Source organism: Elgaria multicarinata, chromosome 3 (assembly GCF_023053635.1).
Source record: "Elgaria multicarinata webbii isolate HBS135686 ecotype San Diego chromosome 3, rElgMul1.1.pri, whole genome shotgun sequence".
In the NCBI taxonomy this organism is placed as follows: Eukaryota; Metazoa; Chordata; class Lepidosauria; order Squamata; family Anguidae; genus Elgaria; species Elgaria multicarinata.
The window spans coordinates 108,394,980-108,408,761 of NC_086173.1; the positions used below are offsets into that span (position 1 = coordinate 108,394,980).

Below are 13,782 nucleotides of genomic sequence, written 5' to 3' on the forward strand. Positions count from 1 at the left end.
GCTCATAGTTGCTTGGTCATCTGTGTTACTACATATGTAGTATAATTTTTTTTCTGCCATGCATTCTTATGAATTTAAAGGGTTTTTAGCCAAGCAGTAATGTTTCCCCATATTTTCAACCTGGTTGGACAGTTTCATGTATTAGTAACCTATGGCTGGTGATGTTGACTAGGGAAACTTTTCTCTACTCATTAAATCACTAAACTGGTTTCTGTTCCTGTCAACTCCATGATCAATAAGAGCACCCCATTCTTACCTTCAAAGCCCACCATGGCCTGGCCCTCCCTTTCTCTCTTCCCTCTCATATCCTGATACATTCCTCCTGTCACCTTTGCTTTTCCAGCTCTTCCATTCTCCAACGCCCAAATACCTCCTGCCCCCTCTCCCTTGCTTGATATTCTTCCCCAACACAGTGAGAGATGCTTTCAAAGTTTTCAGTAGCTGAGAGTCTTACTGGAAGCCAAAGGGATATGTACTAAGATAGCAAACCTTGCTTTTTACTGCTAACGTGAATGGCAGGTCAGTGGGTGTGCACAATTGGGTTCACAGTAAGAGTTGAGAAGAGAGCAGTCCCCCACCCCCATTTCTCCAAAGGTCCTTTATTTTGAAGTAAGTTACAGAAAAGATCGGAAGATCTCCAAAGTGGAAGGCTTACGTTGCCCAATCCTTTATTTATTTATTTATTTATTTAATTTCATTTCTATAATGCTCAATAGCCGAAGCTCTCTGGGCGGTTCACAAAAAATCTATATACTGGCAGCAAAGGAAAAAACACCAGTTTGTTCATACACACTTTCCTCTACATAAAGATGATCTCTCTGTGAGAACAATGTCGCTTACGGAGAAGATAAGGGAGGGGCTATGTCTCAGTGTGGTAGAGCACATGCTTTGCATGCAGAAGATCTCAGCTTCAATCTCTGTCTTCTATAGGTTGGGTGAGGAAGAATTCCACCAGTGTTGATAATACTGGACTTGATGGACCAATGGTCTGACTCAGTATAAATCAGTTTCCTATGTTCCTAAGATCTTGGCCTTTAGAAGGCAGCTTTTCTCTGCAACTGAGAAGATCAGAAATGTGCTTTAAAAATAACAGACAACACAAGTAAATTAATATGCTTCAACTTAATGATGACTTTAGCTGTCTTCCCAAACAAGGTCAGACTTAGTCAAAAGTTGCTATACTTTTCTAGACTGGAAGCTCCAAATTTTTCTCCAACACATTTGCACCCAGGCCTTGTTACATGAGCCATTTGTCCCATCATCAGTCAAGCTATTCAACCATAAGTGTAAGTTTGTGAACCGCCCAGAGAGCTTTGGCTATTGGGTTGTATAAAATGTAATAAATAAATAAGTTCTGAAGGGTTTGCATTTCATTCTATTCATAATTTTGATCATGGAACCAAAATGCCTTGCCATTCAAGAGACCACCAAAAATCCAACTCCAAAAAGCCATACTTTGCAGATCAATTGCTCATGCGGGCATGACAGGCCAATAACATGGAACATTTAATTATTTATTGTTTAGGGCTTGTACATTGCTGTCAAAACCTTAAACCTGACCTGGTAACAAATAGGCAGCCAGTGCAGTTTCCTCAGTAATGGAGTTGCATGCTGAAAACGGGCAGCTCCCAATAACAGCTGAGCTGCTGCATTCTGCACTAACTCCAGCTTCTGGAGCAGCCTTAAGGGCAGCCCCACATAGAGTGCAGTGCAATAATACAGCCTTGACACTACTAATGCTTGTACCACTGTGGCCACAGCTGGCGAACCAACTGAAGCTGGTAAAGTAAAAGGCACTCCGAGCCACGATTGCCACTTGGGCTTCCAGCAACAGTGATGTATCTAGTAGTAGCTCCAGACTATGAACCTGATCTTTCAGAGGGAGTGCAGCCCCATCCAGAACAGGCAATGAGCCTATCTCCCAGACCCAGGAACCACTCAACCACAGGGCTTCCATCTTGCCAAGATTAAGTTACAGTTTATTAGACCTTATCCAGTCTAGGCATTGCTCCAGGACTTGTACAACCTCAATCATCACAAAGAAATAGAGCTGTGTGTCATCAGCATACTGGTGCCTCTTGGCTCCAAATCCCTTAATGACCGCTTCCAGCAACTTCGTATAGATGTCAAACAACATTGTGGAAAGGATGGTACCCTGCTGAACCACATAGCTCAATTGCCAAGGGGCCAAGGAATGGTCACCCAATCTTACTCTCTGAAATTGACCCTGCAGGTAGGACTGGGACAACTGTAACACACTGCCCCCCATTGCCTATCCCACGTAGTAGATACAGGAGGATATCATGGTCGATGGTATCAAAAGCACATGAGAGATTGAGCAGAATTAGCAGGGTTGCACTCTCCCTGTCCCTCTCCTGATAAAAGTCATCCATCAGGGCAATCAAGGCTGATTCAGTCCTGCAGCCAGGTCAAAGCCCAAACTGGAATGTGTAATAATCAATATCCTCCAAGAGTCCTTGCAGTTGTGTTCTGCTACAACCCTCTCCTGTACCTCCCCTAAGAAAGGGGTATTTGCTACTGGGTCAAGTGTGGGCTCCTTCAGGAGTGGTTGCACAACTGCTTCCTTAAGGACAGTGGGGAAAAAACCCTTCACATAGAAAACCATTCACCACGCCCTAGATCCACCCAGTCGCATCCCCTCAGCTACCTTGTATTAGCCAGGAGGGGCAAAGATCAAGAGGGCACATGGTCGATACATTGCTGCAAGCACTTTGTCCACGTCATCAGGCCACAGGAACTGAAACTGATCCCACAAAATCAGGCAGAAGGTGGTGTCAGACATCGTAACTGGAACTGCACTAATAACATCATGTTCCTTACAGAGACGAGTGATTTTGTCCTCAAAGTGCAATGCAAAAAAGTCACAGTGGGTCTTTGAGGGGACCAGGAACCTATTTGTTGGGTAGAGAGTTAACAGCCCCCGGACCACCCAAAAGAGTTCTTCTGAATGGCTACTTGAGGATACAATTGAGGCAGCAAAGTAAGCCTTCTTTGCTGACCACGCTACCATGTAACAGGCATAATTATGTGCTCTAGAGCATGTCAGGTCATCTTCACTTCAGGTGTTGCGCCACTTGCGTCTAGCCAACACCCAGCCTATTTCATTGACCAGAGTTTCCGAGTACACCAGGAAGCAGAGTGGGCTCACCAATCTTGCTACGCCCATTTCAAGTATATTTACCTCCAAGCCTGCATTAGCCCTTTGCTTAAAAGCACAAAACTAGAGACCACATCATAAATCAGAGACAGCATAGAATACAGACAAATCTGGACCACTTCTGAATACTCTCTGTAATGAATCACTAAAATAGTACTACAAAATGTTGCAGCTCCCCACTTATTTTTAATACACTGAACTATATATAATGTTGCCAATAAATAAATAAAAAGACTCAAACCTCTTAAAAGTAGAATTACAACAATACAAATCACAACAAATTTGTGTCTGCTTTGAACACAATTGCACTAAGTAAGGTTCCTGAACACAAACATTAATGCTCCCAAATAAGGTTACAATACTTCATAAAGGGTGGCTATACATTCTCTGTTCTTGTTGCAAAGACAGGATAAAGCCTCCTATTTTCAAACTGTAAGAATGAGTTTGAAAAAAATAAAACCAGGCTGTTATTCCCCCCACTACTTTCTTAACTTTTTGATACTTTTAGAATTTGCTCATTTTATTTGTTACTTGGCAAAGAAAATGACCCAAGGAGAAATTATCGAGCTTTCCGGCTCAGTGCAAGGACTCTTAAGGCAGAAACGATGCCTGCTGGGAAAAGGCTGATGTCAGCTCAAGAGCTCCCTGCAAGGATAAGGAGACCTTTGTTTTCAGCTGAACTGTGAAAATGAGAAAATACCTCCAGCCTGACAAACAAGAAACCCACACAACATAGGTCAGGCCTGAGACCTCTACTTAAAGGGACAACACTTCATTAGCGTTACACTTCCACTGCAACTTCCAGGCACTTTCTACATAAAACAGAAGCCACACCAAAATAAACCAGATGCATCTTTAGAAGTGTGTGAAACCATTACACAATTAAAGATGACAGTTGACATGAGTTCTCCCCCACTCATCAAAAGATCCATGTTTGCATCGTTGTTGAAACCACAATACGTAAATAACTCGTGAAAGGGAGAAGATTTCAAATATTAAGCATGGTTAATGGTATCTGGGGAGGGGGGGAGTTTAAGAATTTGTGAATGGTTGGCAAGTCAGGCATAGATCAAAATATAAATTTAATTTGAGGGCAATTTAACAAGCAGCAAAGATTACTGCAGATGCTGACTGCAGCCAGGAAATCAGAAGACGTTTACTTCTTGGGAGGAGAGCAATGACAAATCTTGATAAAATAGTTAAGAGCAGAGACACCACACTGACAACAAAGGTCCGCATAGCTAAAGCAATGGTATTCCCCGTAGTAACCTATGGCTGCGAGAGCTGGACCATAAGGAAAGCTGAGCGAAGGAAGATAGATGCTTTTGAACTGTGGTGTTGGAGGAAAATTCTGAGAGTGCCTTGGACTGCAAGAAGATCAAACCAGTCCATAGTCCAGGAAATAAAGCCAGACTGCTCACTTGAGGGAATGGTATTAAAGGCAAAACTGAAGTACTTTGGCCACATAATGAGAAGACAGGACACCCTGGAGAAGAGGCTGATGCTAGGGAAAATGGAAGGCAAAAGGAAGAGGGGCCGACCAAGGGCAAGATGGATGGATGATATTCTGGAGGTGGCAGACTTGACCTTGGGGGAGCTGGGGGTGGCGACAGCCGACAGAAAGCTCTGGCGTGGGCTGGTCCATGAAGTCACGAAGAGTCGGAAACGACTGAACAAATAAACAACAAAAATTCATAACAATTATATCATTGATTCATAACAGATATTATACTTCCTCAACTTAATATCACTGATATTAATTTTTCCAGCTTGCATTTTTTGAGAAAAAGCTATAGAATGGGTAGTACTGCTTCAGGCCCACATGGATCAGCCCATCTCTCTCTTCTGACATGGGCATGGCATCAAGATGAGGCCTGTGGCTTTGACTGACAATTTCCATTTTCCTTGTGTCCCGAAGGGCTAACACCAAACACTCCTCTTTCAACGCAAGTTATATCTGCACCCAAGGCTGATATACAAGTGAATTTGGGTACAAATGAAGAAAAAACCTTCTATTAGACATTCTGGGTGTCAGAACATTCTGAACGACATTCATATTGGATATGTCCCCTATAGAGGTAACTCTATTTGGGACAATGTGTAAAGCATTTTCTTTTCTTTCTTCTTTTTTTTTAAATATTTCTATTTATTTATTTTTTACTCCAAAATAACGATAAAGAACAAAGAAAAAACCTGCTTAATACAATAATCTAATAATGATAACAACAACAACAATAATAACCATAATAAAAATGATAATAATAAAAGGTGCAACCCACCCCCTGGGACCATTATTCTCCACTCCAAAATTGTAACACATCTTGTGATGGTTTACACCCTTTCCCTTTTCCGAATACAAATTTGACAAATGGTTTCCAAATCTCCTCAAAATCGTTCCGCTTTAATATTCCTTTCTTAACTTTCATACACCCCGTTAGCCTATCATTAATAGCAATATCCCAGACGTCTTTATACCATTCTTCTATTTTATATTCCCTTTGTTATTTCCAATTCCTAGCAATTATCAGTCTAGCTGCTGTCAGTAAATTAGTTATTAATTCTTTACTATTTTGCGTACATTGGACCCCTTCATATATTGGTAACAATGCTATCTTTGGGCCTATTTCTACCTTCCATCCCATTATTTCATTTATTTCTTTAAATACCATTTCCTAAAACTTCTGAATATTTTTACAATCCCACCACATATGAAAATACGTATCTATTTCCTGACACCCTCTCCAACAATTTACTGAATATTTCTTATCTATCTGGTGTAATCTTACTGGTGTTAAATACCACCTCCATACTAATTTGTAGTAGTTTTCTTTTATTCTTTCGACATACTCTTTAATATACGTTGACTCCATATCTTCCCCCACTCTTGACCACTTAACTGTCCTACAATATCTTGGTCCCATATCATTTTAATATGTTCTTGTTTTTGTCCCATGCTCATTAGTTTCTTATACACCTCACTCATTATACCCCTACCAACTAACTTTCCATTTTTGTTTTCTCTTTGTAAAATCAACCTTTCCATTTCTGTACACTCTCTACACTCTATATTTTCCTCTTTCCACATTTTTGTCCATTGTTCTAGTTGTGGTACCTCCATCCAAGCATTTCGCCTCTCTCTTACTAACTCTTTCATTTTGTCTTTGTCCATTTCCTTCATCCAATCTTTTAATTTATTTATTCCCTTTTCCCTTAAATCTTTCTCCAATTCTTTCTTCAAATTCTCTTGGAAATTCCCCATCATCACCACTGGGGTTAGGGGTGATATCTTTGGCATTATTTTTTTCTTTATATTTGGCCCAAATCTCTGTTATATTTTTCATCAGGGGGTTCTCTATTCCCCCCATTTCTTTTTTTTTAATTATAAAAAAAATGTTCTCCAACCTATACTTCTTCTCTTGCATCTCCCATTCCAAATCTTTATTTCCTATCATCCCCTCTATCACATATCTTAATTGATTTGCAATGTAATACCACTTTACATTGGGGAGACCCAATCCTCCCACTTTTGGAGATTCATACCATATCTTCTTATTGATCCTTGCTTTCTTATCCCCATTACCATAATTATTAACTACCGTTTGCCAATATTTCACTTCTTCTTCCGACACTTTAATTGGTAACATTCTAAACAAAAAATTAATCTTTCGTATGATCTTCATTTTTATAATTGCTATTCTTCCAAACCATGATAATCTTTTCCTAAATTCCTCCATCTTTTTCTTAATCTCCAGTTTCAGCCCTTCAAAATTTTTCTCTCCCAAACCTTTAAATCCTCAGTTATATATACTCCCAGATATTTAATAGACCACCTCACTTTAATCTTTACATTTCTACCAATCCCCTCTTGTATCTGTTCCTTATTATAGTTAAATAACATCATTTCTGATTTAGGCCCTGTCATTCCTCCAAACTCCTTCAGATGTTGTTTAACCCTTTCCATTCTCTCCAAAGGCTCCTCTATAGTTAATAAAGTATCATCCGCAAACAAACTTATTTTGGTTTTCTCTCTACTTCCTATCCCTTTGATACTTTCATCTTTTCTAATTACTATTGCCAATGTTTCTATTACTAATGCAAATAAAATCGAGGAAAGGGGACATCCTTGCCATGTACCTCGGGTTAGGAAAATTCGTTCTGTCAACCCATCATATACCTGTACCCATGTGCTATTTTTTTGCTATAACTTGTTTATCATACCTTTAAATCTCTCACCAAATCTCAATCTTTCTATTATCATTTTTAGCGCTGGCCATTCCATGCAATCAAAGGCTTTAAAAATATCTAAGGCTATCAACCCCGTTTTAAATTTAGTTCTCCCAATTATATCTATTGTATTAAGTAACCTTCCAATTAAATTAGACATCTGTCTTCCTACTACAAACCTGCACTAGTCTCTTTCGATATAATTAGCTATAAACTTATTCATCCTTTTAGCCATAATTGCTGTCAATATTTTTGCATCTTGATTCAATAACGAGATGAGCCTATACGACCTGGGATCTATCAGGTCTTTCTCTGGTTTTGGTATTAACACTATCAAAGATTGTTCCCACGATGGTGGGATCGCTTCCCCTTCTTGTACCCTGTTATATAACACTACTAACTTAGGTATCAACATTCTTTTAAATATTTTATAATATTCTGATCCCAATCCATCTAATCCTGGTGACTTCCCCCCTTTTAGCCCATCAATAACCTCCTCTATTTCCTTGTCCGTCACTATTCGATCCATCTCCTTTCTATCTTCATCCTGTAGCTTTATTTTCCAGTGTTCCTTTATATATTCCTCAATTTTTTCCCTTGGTTTACTCTCCGATGTATACAATTCCTGATAAAAATTTTGAAAAATTTCTAACTTTTCTTTCATCAAATTACAATTCTTCCCCGCTTTATCCTTAATTACTCCAATTAAGTTCCTATTCTTCTTTGATTGCATGGATCTGGCCAGCCATTTAGAACTCTTATTACAATGTTCAAAAAATTCTCTTTTTAAATATAGCAAGTTCTTTTGTATTTCCTCAGTGTTCCTTTCCTCCCATTCCTTCCTCTTTGCCTGCAGTTGCACATATGAATGCTTATCTCTATTTTTAATATATTCCCCCTCCAATTTTTTAATCTCCTTCTCTAATTCCTTTGCTTTCTCTTCTTGTTGTCTCCTCATTCTACACGTCTCCCTAATACAAATCCCTCTAGCAACCGCTTTCATCGAATCCCATAATATTGCTTGGGTACATTGTCCTGTGTCATTGATTGCCCGAATATCCTCCATTTCTTTCTCAATTTTCTTCACAATTTCCCCCCTATTAAGTAATCTGTTATCTAATCTCCATCTTCTAGCATCCCTATAATCCTTCTGTATTTCGATAGCTACATTAACTAAAGCATGATCCGTAACTTTGATTATCCCTATTTCTGTATTTATTAATTTTGACACTAAACTCTTTGATACAAATATGTAATCTATTCTAGAATAATTATTGTGAGCTGAGGAAAAGTATGTGTACTTTGATTCATGCCCTTTAAGCCACCTCCACACGTCTTGCATCTCATTTCTTTCCATAATTTTATATAACCCTGTAATATTTTTACGTTTTTCTTGTGCTGTAGGCTTCAACTTATCTTTCTTTTTATCTAAAACCATATTAAAATCTCCAGCCATTATTGTTGATCCATTTTGCAGACCCCCCATTTCTCTAAACATTTATTCATAAAACTCCACCTGATTCTCATTCAGGGCGTATATATTCACCAATGTGTACTTTTCTCAGCCCACTTCTCCTTGAATTATTATAAACCTCTCCCTTTTATCCTTCTTTACTTGTAACACATTAAAACCACATTTCTGGGTGCCAGAACATTCTAAACCACATTCATATTGGATGTGTCCCATATAGAGGTAACTCTATTTGGGACAATGTGTAAAGCATTTTCATTAAGTGACATCAAAATAAATTTGTATTCCATTTGCCTTGTTCAGGAGTTGTGAAGTGGCTTCATTCTTATCTGTTGTTCAGTGATAAAGAAGTCCTACCATGGACTACACTTACTGATTAAACATTAAAGTTGCACCAAGCAACATGCCAGTGAAATGTATAATTGTGGTTCTAAGCATGATTTCCACAATGTGGACATATGGCAACACACACCTGCAATAGGAATTCAGCAGAAAGTGAAAGGGCACACAGAAGCAGAAGACTTACCGAAAAAAAAGTCTTCAAAAGGGTTCTGGTTTGTGAACAAAAAAATGAATTCAAGTGAAAATATTGGTAAAATTCTTTGGCCAGAGCATTTATTTATTGTTTCTCCTTGAGAAATAATAGCTAACAGAATGCAAATTTCCATTTCCTGTTTTAATCAAATTAGTATAGAATGGGTGGCTCAAATGGGTGCCTATTGGTTATTGGGACAGGTTTAAGGTTTTGGTACTAGTGTAGAAAGCCCTAAACAACTTGGGATCAGGATACCAGAGAGAGCGCCTTCTTCCTTCCAACCTGCCTGGTCACTGAGGTCATTAGAAGGTATGCTCCTGGTGGTTCCACATGGACTTATAGCCCAATCAGAGTCCACTAGGAGAAGAGCCTTTAGTGTGGTAGACTCTACTCTGTGGAACTCCCTATCCCTGGAGGTCAGGCAAGCACCAATACTGTGCTGCTGCCAGCGCCTCCTGAAAATAACTCTCAAGTGATCAGCCACTGTTTTTATTGGTACCTTAAATTGAAAAAAAAATTAATTTGCTGTTTTAAGCTTTTTATTGTTTTATTCCTATGTTAACCTTTCGGGAAACTATTTTAGATATGAAGCAGTATATAAATGTTTTAAAGAAATAAATTGGTACATAACATACCGTTGAAAGCAGTGGATTTTTTATTATTATTTAATGATGATTTTTTGTAACCAAGAGATTTTACATAAGATCTTTTCTAGCCGGGCCAGCAACTTATAAATTCTCAATCTTATTTGTACTACCATTAAATGTTGACAGCAAATTAGTAGACTTTTCCACATAAACTATGAATGTTTTAAAAAGAGCATCTAAATATTAAATGTAATCAAACCATAACAGGGCATTTCAAAAATAACACTGCTGCACTCATGCATCACAGTACTTTGTCTCTCACATTTGCAGTGATTTCTTGATTTCTGAACACAAATTAAAGGCCTTCTTGTGGCTTATAGGAGCTCTGCATGAAGTCTTAGAAAGGGAATGATTGAAGTAGGAATTACACAACAATCAGTCCTCTTCCTCCACCTTCAGCTTCCCATATTACATACACAAGGTTGTATTATTATGGTCACTGATCTTTGGGTGGGGGGAAGGGGCGATGTCCTATTTTAGGATTTTAAGAGAAGTGAATCTGAAGGTGTCACATGACAATAGCATTTTAAACTCCAAGTATCTGCATTAAATGAAACACTCTACATAACTTCTACTTGCATTTTATTTCCATTGTTTTGAGAATCTGAAAGTCACTTCTTCCCACTGTTCACAAAATTATGTAATATTTCAAACATTCTGTTGAAAGAGAGAAACTGAGTACTACATCTTGTTTGGCCAAACTATCATAAATCTTACTTTAAAGAGTGATTTTTAACACAATTAACTGGGCATAATCACTGCATGTAAAAAGAAAAAAAATCGTACTGTGAGTTTGTATTGCTTTGGTACCGGAACTCTTATTTGTAACAAATTCCAAGTCGGCAGTCTGCAGGCCTCTCTGACTAACACTCCTGTGATTTATTTGAGGATAAAATGCCTCAGTCCACATCTTATGACTGAACACAACAATCCAAAGCTGAGTGGAATGTGTGGAATGCAGAGTGCTTCTCAAGCTGAGGCAGCAGGGAAAAGTACATAGTTATCAAGTTGGCTCTGACTGAAATACTCCAATCGCTTCCTCTAGACAGAAATGAAAGGAATTCTCTCAGTTCTACTTCATGCCAACTACAGTTAGATTCTTAGGAATAAGAACACAAAATGTATTGAAACAGTTTTCCTTATTTCCAGCAACCCACATTTTATCTGAACAGTAAAATACCCTGTTGGCATTCAAAATGGGAGCATGTAACTAATGTTTAGCAACAACCATAGCCTGCCCAGCTGTTGGTGTGTAGTCTGCTGAGCAGCTGTTCCAAAATTTCCTGGCCTAAAAAGAAAACAAAAACCAAACCACTTTTTTTCCCTCTCAGGGTAGCGAGGCTTAAAGCATAGGAGATTACTCAGAGAGAAAGTTAAAGCAAATAGAAATGGTATTTTTAAACATACCTAAGCACTTCCTGTCTGTAGGAACAAGTAGAACTAGGGCTGTGGAGGGGAAAAGTACTATGTTCTCAGCTAAATTTACATCCAGAGTTTCTGTTTTGTGAAAAATGAAAACAGCAGAGTCCACACCATATTGATTTGAAAATGTTTTGATTTTCAAGCTGGCACATAAAGGTTTGAATGAACAGTGGCCGTAATACTGCAATTGAAAGGCACACCCACTTTTCATAGTACTTAAACTGATTTGTAACAAAGAATAGAACTAGACAATACAGATGTCATGGGACTGCCACTGCAAAGTAGGTTCCTCAATTGGGCTCTTCTACACAAGCTCCGTAATTTGTAGCAACAACCTATGATGCAACACCATGCCACTAAGCTTTTCCCTGTCCCACATCCCTGAGCAAGAGAAAAACACACAGCATGGAGTAACTACACACTACAGAGTATGAGGAGGACACTAAAACATTACAATACTATTTTGGGTAGCTACTGTATTGTATATCTTTATAATGTTTTGTTCCATCCTACATTACCCATCTGTGATTCACACAGAATTGCCACTTTTCAAAACAAAATAATAATTTTAATAAAAAAAAATAATACACTTAGCTCTTTATAAATAAGTAACAGCATTCATTAGTTTATTCTAAATCCAAAACCATCAACCAAATAATAATAACAACAACAACAACAACACTTACAGATGGGGGCTGAACATTCGACTCATTTTAGAGACATGTTCATTTTCACAGTCTACGTCATCATCTCCTTGGTCCATGCTGAACTTCCTCTTGCAAGGACTGATAGGGGGTGGCCCTGTCCTATGGTTGGTTACAGCAGCGGATACTGGGAGCGACTGTATCCTGGGTTCTCCTCTTAGAGCAGCTTCACCTAAGGAAAGAGTAGAAGGATAGTAGTAGTTGTGTTTTTTTACAGGAAACACACAAACACATTAGGAACGGTGCCCTTTAAAATCAGCATTCCTTTAAAGCAAGTGTTCAACAAACCAATTGCCTTGTCAGACTTGTTAAAGACTTCTTAGAATATTCATTTTCTTAAAATAAAACCTAACTTTTACAAATCAATTACTTGTTAAAACTCGGTTTTTAAAATATAAATACTGGGGAGGGGTAATCAATGGAGGAGGGGTGGGGAAGTATAGCTGACTTACCTCAAGTGCTCTTAAGTGCAAAACTGACACATCTTTGACGTATTTTTACTGGCAAGCATTCCATTTTTATAGGAAGAAACAATTCAATACTGAATTTTATTGGCTTGAGATAGTAACCTAGTTATCAACTTCATACAATTTAGTTTCTAATTGTTTTATTCTCCCTTTCTCTCTGCTCAATCCAATACTGTTCCAGGATTGATAATTCAGATGATATGCTTGAAAAACACAATTCCTTTTAAAACTGTCTTGAAAACTGTAGTTCCTATTTTCCTCTCTAAAATGTAAAAATCAGTGTTTATCATGTAGCTTGAGAGACTATGGATCTTTCTACATGAAGAAAAACTGACAATGGATCGCTTAAGGATGTTGGATCAGACTAAGTTCCATCTAGATCAGCATTGTGTCCCAGCTGCACCCCACTAAATTCTTCTGGGAAGTCGTCCCCAGCGCCCTGCCAGGAAAAATCTGGGACCAGAGGTAGGTGCTGTATAAATAAATAATAATAATAATAATAGTTGCACCAAGTATAGGATGCTTCCCATACCTCAAGGTCCCTGTGGTGAGTGGCTTCAGGTGGAAACCGCAGCCTAAGATGCATCAAGGAAAGGGTAAGGCTGTAATGGCTACGTAAGGGCACAAGACCAGGCTGATAGTATGGCAGATGCCAAAGCTCCACACTGTAGCCCAATCACAACGGCCGACATTGCACACCCCTATTCCATTCCAGAACTGAGGAAGACTCAAGCCCTATCCTGGTTTTCTGATCCAGTGTTCAGCAAATGCATGAGGAGGAGGAATGTGCTAACCCCACCCCCTTGGATGCTACTTCCATCACCCTCTACACAAAGAGGATGACTTTCTGAAGGTGAAGGCCTCCTCTATGATTGGGAACCCTGATTATCCAGGATTCCAAACTGCGCAGAAAACCTCCAGGATTAGAAGAGATTCTTCCCTTCAGAAAGACCATTTGGCAGTCATTAAATGGTATAACTAATCTTTGTTTCAAAGCCATCAATATTGCTTATAATAGTGAATTCCAAAAGCTAATTATGTGAAGCACACCTTCTAGTGTCTCTACTATCTATTTTATTGGGGACATTGGATTCTAGTGCTATGATAGAAAAGGGCAGGGAAGAACGAACAGAG

General features: G+C 38.7%; 1 protein-coding gene across 2 annotated transcripts in view; it reads right to left on the minus strand.

Moving 5' to 3' along the window:
* Nucleotides 1–13,782, minus strand: part of VGLL4 (vestigial like family member 4) — a 125,667-nt gene that overhangs the window by 33,353 nt on the left and 78,532 nt on the right. For both annotated transcript variants that reach the window (XM_063121214.1, XM_063121213.1), the window contains one exon: nucleotides 12,164–12,353. In XM_063121214.1, coding sequence (XP_062977284.1) covers nucleotides 12,164–12,353 — 190 coding nt within the window. The remainder of the gene's footprint in view (nucleotides 1–12,163; nucleotides 12,354–13,782) is intronic.